We start from the raw sequence: 6,024 nt of genomic DNA, 5'->3' as shown, positions 1-6,024 counted from the left end.
CCCCGTTTAGCAACATCATCAAAGATTAAACTTTTCATAAATTCAAATTATAAATATATTAGTACCCAAAGTAGGGTCTTCTCACAAGAAATATATCTGTGAAATATTAAAGTCCTTGCACCACCTGTTCAAAAGTCATAAGTTTTTGAAAGGTAGGTCACCTGTCAAAGGATCAAAGTTGTTGGTTTCTTTTAAAAGAAAGGTCTTGTCACAAGTATTACATACTCATATGTGAAGTATGAAAACCCTAACCCTAACCGTTCAAAAGTTATGGCCAAGGTTAAAGTTTTTAAAAAGTAGGTCAAACATCAAGGTCAAAGGGTCAAAGTTCTTGATATCCAATGAAAGGTCTTGTCAAAAGGATTAAATATGTGACGTACATGTATACAAAAGTCCTAGCCCTTCAAAAGTTAGTGTCAAGATTTGTTTTTTAAAAAGTAGGTCAAACTCCAAGAACAAGGAAAAAGGTCAAAGTTCTTGGTATCCAATGAAAAGTCTTCTCACAAAAATTATATATTTGAAGTATGAAAGCCGTAGCCCTTACCATTGAAAAGTTATGGCCGAGGTTAAAGTTATTTCATTAGTATAGAAATATCCTAGGTCAAGGTCAAAAGGTCAAAGTTGCTGATATGCAATGAATGGTCTTGCCACAAAGAGTACATATATGAAATATGATTTCAAGTCATACGTAGTATCTACCTTTCAAAAGTTATGGCCAAAGTAAAAGTTCGAATTTTTTGTGGAAAAGTATGTCAAACTCCAAGCTCAAGGTCAAAAGGAAAAATTTGAAGGTCACTAAAGAAAGGTCTTGTCACCAGGAATACATGTACACATGTGAAATATGAGAGTCATAGCTCCACTAAATCAAAGTTATGGGCAAGGTTAAAGTTTTTGAGGACAACCAGCTAGACAGACGGACGGATTCGACAAAAAACTATATACCCCCGAATCTTCAATTATGGGGGCATAAAAGTCCTGTTAATTTTAGAGACCATTTTAAAACATCTCAACATGTTGGTAAAAAGTGTTTGAAAACCTAAGCCAGGATACCACGTACTCAACCAACAAAAAGCTCAGGTCTCGGCTCACATTTCCGTGCCCATTTTACCAACACTCGCTAAAAAAGTACAAAAAAAGTTTCGTATGAATATTTATTGGTTGAGTAAGATTATTAGATTTAATTTTAAACATCATAAATAAAGCTTGATGCATTTAATGGAAAGTAGGATAAGTTTGTCTTGTATTCAATGCGTGCAGCAAAAATATAGATAATACGAAAACAAATTAGAAACATGGCGGATTCAGTACATGTATCAAGGGCAGAAGCAAGAAAAAAGAAAATATTGGAGAATGCCGAGAAGAGAATAAATCGCCTTTATAGTCGACAACCAGGAGACCAGGACAAAGACAAAAAACGTATGATTTATTTGTAAATGAGTATATTAATATGAAACATGACAATATTCACTCTGGATTTCAAATTAATTTAATTTATACAGTTATAGATTCGGACCACTCTGCATATAAACATGTTTGGGGTATAATTATCCCGAAAATGATATAGGCCTATGTTTTTTTTTTAAGATGAAGAAGACCTGGACAGCAAATCAGCTGAGAGTGGAGAATGGCAGTGTGACAAGTAAGTCATCATCAGACCAATACCTCATAGAATTAAAAGAATCATTTGGAATCATATTACATGTACAGTACATAACATCTCATTTTAATTAGATTGACAAAATCACATCTTCTTGAGATCCCTGAATATTATGACATATTATTGTAAAACTATTGTGCCCATTTGCTTGTTAGCTTTCTTGTGTTTCAGCTCATAACTCATGGGGTAGACAAATAGAATTTTTCAGTACTTGCCCTCGGACAGGTTACCATCGTAAAACTACTTGTCCTTAACCAAAAAATATGCTTGTCCCACCGTTTTCTTAAAATACATAGAATTGAAGCATTGATATTAAATTATTTCTTGAGTGAGACACCTTAACAATACACAAAGACCATCATAAATCTAAAATCACGAAATTCTTCCACAGAAAAATTTAGATGAAAATGATACATTTTAAGGAGTATTCTTCCTCAAAATTCTGCAATAAAATACATGTACACTTTTTAAAAAAGCATTGATATTAAATTATTTCTTGAGTGAGACACCTTAACAATACACAAAGACCATCATAGATCTAAAATCACGAAATTCTTCCACAGAAAAATTTAGATGAAAATGATACATTTTAAGGAGTATTCTTCCTCAAAATTCTGCAATAAAATACATGTACACTTTTTAAAAAAGTAATGTTGTGTTTATTTAATGGGAAAAGGTGAAGATATCGGACACTGATCAATCTCATTAAACCTACAAACAAAACGAGTCTGTGAACAAAACACTACTGCCAAGGAACAGCAGTCAACAACAATTTTAATACCACTAGCATCTGTATTCACAGTATGAATTTAATACATGTATTTTGACAATAAATGTCTAAATTCCCATACCACATCTTTGATGACATCGATAACTCAGATCCAACCATAATTTTACACATTTATAACAAAAGATGTTGGCTCTCAGGAGGGATAGGAACTCCTCCAAGACCCTTTAAACACACACTTTTTTAGAAACCTGGCAATGGCCCTGTTTCTGCCAAAAAATTATACCAAGCTCATCAAAATTGTGATATTTATTTTAGGTGTGGTAACATCAATTTTGGAAGCAGAAAGGCCTGTTTATTATGCAGAGGCAAGCAAATGACAGATGAGAAAGACACTTCAGGTATTTTTATATGAGCCTGCTACATGTAAATGCTCAATGCCTCTTTTCTGCAGAAAATTGCTATGATTTCAGGTTGTATCTATGCAGTGAAGTCTATAAGTGAACATCCACAAACAAATGAAAAAAATTTTTAATATGGGACAATGCCGCAATTGTTAGGTGTTTCATGGTTCCTGTAAAAATGTTATTAAAATTTTATTTATTTCATTTGTTATCAAAGTAAAAATAAGAAGTGTCAATAAAAAAGTAATTTATACCCTCCTCTCTGAATGCAAGCCTAATGAATACAGGGTATAATCATTTAATAAGATTATATTTCACTTGTACAGACAGACACCATCAGATTGATCAAAGTATGAAAAACACAAGAGATATTGTTGAAAAATCAGAGACAGGAAATTCACAAGAAAGACCCCTGTCTATATCTAGGCCTAATCAAAGTGAAGTCCGTCAACGAAAGAGTCCTAATACTGTCAAGTTACAAAGAGGAGATACCCAACATGAAGCCAGTGAGATGCCATTACCTCAGTCCACCCGCGTCCAGCCCTCCTGGAAATACTCCCAGCCTCAGCTGTTTGAAATGTATCGCATACTGGGCTGCATTCTGATAGCATTTGTCAGTCGAATGGTCTTAAAATCTGGATATGGATTATTTTATTTCGAGGTGAGTTCAGTCGATGTGAAAAGTTTAAAGTAAAAGAAAAGGGTTTCTAAATGAAATTTGATGTAATATGTGATATAGATACATGTTGTACCATTTTAATTATGCCCCCCTTCGAAGAAGGGAGGGCATATTGCTTTGCTGCTGTCCGTCGGTCTGTCGGTCGGTCTGTCGGTCCATTTAGTTTCCGTTCATTTTCTTTACTACCGCTGCATATACTGAAATGAAATTTGGTATACAGGTTTATCAGGTAAATATCTAGGTCAAGTTCTGTTTTGGGTACGATCACACCATTTTTGACATTTTCTTTGCAGAGGTTGCACATATTGAAATGAAATTTAGTATACAGATGTTTCAGCTGAATATCTAGGTCGAGTTCTAATCGCACCTTTTTTGATTTGGACTTATAAAAATTCCACTTATTTGCCGTTTCCATTCATTTTCTTTGCAGAGGTTGTGAAATTTAGTATACGGATGTTTCAGCAGAATATCTAGGACAAGTTCTGTTTTGGGTTCGATCACAACCTTTTTGTCAGAGTTATGCCCCTTTGACTTAGAAAAATTCCAATTATTTGCAGTTTCCGTTCAAGAGGTTGCACATAATGAAATAAAATTTAGTATACAGATTTTTCAGCTGAATATCTAAGTCAAGTTTTGTTTTGGATACGATTGCACCATTTTAGACAGAGTTATGCACTTTTGGACTTAGGAAAAATCCAATTTGGGGGGAGGGGGGCATAAGTGTTTTACAAACATCTCTTGTTTCTTGAAAAGATATCATAGCTGAGTGTTTAGATAAGTTCAGATTTATATTATTCACAAGTTGTCTATAGGCTGGTCGTATTGTCATGATCTAAGTATATGCAACCATTACAATGTGAAGAACAAAATTTACAATTCAAACTTTTCACATTCAAATAATGTTTAAGGGCTATTCTATTCATTTGATTATGGACTGATACATTTTGTATTTTTTATTTTTTATAAATATATATTTATCATATTATCAAAATGTTCTTTAAATGCTACACATTTTGGTTGGAATTATCCAGATTTTTTTTAATGCTATTTATGAGGCCCCTGCAGACATTTTCAGTATTTCAGAAGATGAATTAAACGTAGAAGACCTACTGCCAAAGATGCACTAGTACTGTGTGTGGACAGTTGTAGTCTTATCAGAGAATTCTGGATTACAAATACTGTATACAGGGAAATTTTCATCATGATCCCGTTTTATTTTCGCCCTATCCTCATTTTGGCGAATTCAGAATGAGGGGAATTCTAACAATAAAGTTTCTATGACTGGGCAAATTTAAAACGGGGCAAAATTGTTTGCAAGGGTGAAACGGCGAAAATAACACGTGGCAAAAATAACTCTGTATGCAGTATTTTAAACTTAGACTTTTCAATTCTAAGCAGACAGTTTCTATGAACTAAAATCAGTATATTTTGTTCTTTTTCAGACAATATTTTTACCATTTACGGCATTTCAAACAGGCTTGCATCTGTTCAAAAACAATTTTCTTAAGGTAAGGATCTAAAAGGACATGAATGTTTTCAATATTTTTATGTCACAAAACATTTATTTACACCCCGTAGCTTACCCCCCCTCCCCCCCCCCCCCCCAGGTTTTAGAGAAAAAAGATGATTTATAAACATTTGTGCAAATATAAATTATCAGGGAGGCAATATTCAACCATTTGAGTAATAACAAGGAAATATACTATTTTTTCTTTGAGATTTTAGATGTTTATTTCTTTTCTAGGATGTGCATATATACCAAAAACAAAACATCATGTCCACTGCCTTAATGTTGTGTGGTATTTCACCTCATCTGATCCATACCTACAGCAGAATCATGGGATATGTCAAAGCCTTGACTGAAGATCTCTTTTTCTTCTTGTTTGTGTTTTTTGCTTGTGGATTTTTTATATGAGCCAAATATAATTGTAAAATAAATATATTGCTTTGCTTATTCATTTACCAGAGCAGTAGTTTTTTTTTCTGTAAACTGTAGTGTAAATTCAAGTATGTTCAAGACATGACCTCATGAGCTACAGGAGGGGCCACAATTGGTGATCAAAGTTTGACATAGGGAAAAAAACTTTAATAAAAATCTTCTCAAGAACAGCAAAGCCATGAATAGTCATTTCTATTCAGGAATATCCTCAAGTACTGTTCAAATCATGGCGTCTAGGGGTACACAACAGGGGATCAGTTTTACTTGGATTGCATTGGGAAAATCTTCAAAAGTGTAGAGTGAGACCATAACATGTGCTCAAAGTTGAACATATATGTAGGAAAAAAACCCAGAGTGGTCATAGTTAATCAGGTGAGCATTGTGGCCAATGGGTCTCAAAATTTTGATTGGTTGAAGCTATGACAATCAGATCTTTGTGACAAGACCTCTCTGGGTGCCAGTAATTTTGACCTCATGACCTTGGGAGTTTTGCAAACAAATACTAAACTGTAACCTTGATCATTACTCTTTAACAGTTAGTGCTAGGGCATGTGTTTCTTATGCTTGGGCTTTTGTATTTCAAGGGTATTTTCATTAAGACAAGCTGTTTTTTGAATA

At 33.9% G+C, this 6,024-nt stretch overlaps 1 protein-coding gene and 1 long non-coding RNA gene across 2 annotated transcripts in view; one reads left to right on the top strand and one right to left on the bottom strand.

Annotated features, from left to right (window-relative positions):
• The window catches only part of LOC134254833 (uncharacterized), a 255,399-nt gene that overhangs the window by 152,147 nt on the left and 97,228 nt on the right, over positions 1 to 6,024 (bottom strand). The gene's annotated exons all lie outside the window — the stretch shown is intronic.
• On the top strand, positions 1,265 to 5,405 carry LOC134254820 (uncharacterized). The gene is made up of 6 exons (XM_062737351.1): positions 1,265 to 1,416; positions 1,585 to 1,639; positions 2,703 to 2,785; positions 3,115 to 3,449; positions 4,910 to 4,975; positions 5,212 to 5,405. Exons 1-6 carry the CDS (start codon positions 1,293 to 1,295, stop codon positions 5,380 to 5,382), a joined length of 834 nt encoding a protein of 277 aa, XP_062593335.1. The 5' UTR covers positions 1,265 to 1,292; the 3' UTR covers positions 5,383 to 5,405.

The sequence above is a fragment of the Saccostrea cucullata genome, unplaced genomic scaffold, assembly GCF_032062105.1.
Source record: "Saccostrea cucullata isolate Sc308-1 unplaced genomic scaffold, CSIRO_AGI_Scuc_v1 ctg75, whole genome shotgun sequence".
In the NCBI taxonomy this organism is placed as follows: domain Eukaryota; kingdom Metazoa; phylum Mollusca; class Bivalvia; order Ostreida; family Ostreidae; genus Saccostrea; species Saccostrea cuccullata.
The sequence above is the reverse complement of the archived record's forward strand: the minus strand, read 5'-3'. Positions and strand labels throughout refer to the sequence as shown.

What these genes read in the sequence shown, in the direction of transcription:
- LOC134254820 (XM_062737351.1), top strand. Translation starts at nt 1,293, where the DNA reads ATGGCGGATTCAGTACATGTATCAAGGGCAGAAGCAAGAAAAAAGAAA. An exon ending in GGAGAATGGCAGTGTGACAA is followed by an intron (nt 1,640 to 2,702) that starts GTAAGTCATCAT and finishes TATTTATTTTAG; the next exon opens with GTGTGGTAACATCAATTTTG. An exon ending in TCAAAAACAATTTTCTTAAG is followed by an intron (nt 4,976 to 5,211) that starts GTAAGGATCTAA and finishes TTTCTTTTCTAG; the next exon opens with GATGTGCATATATACCAAAA.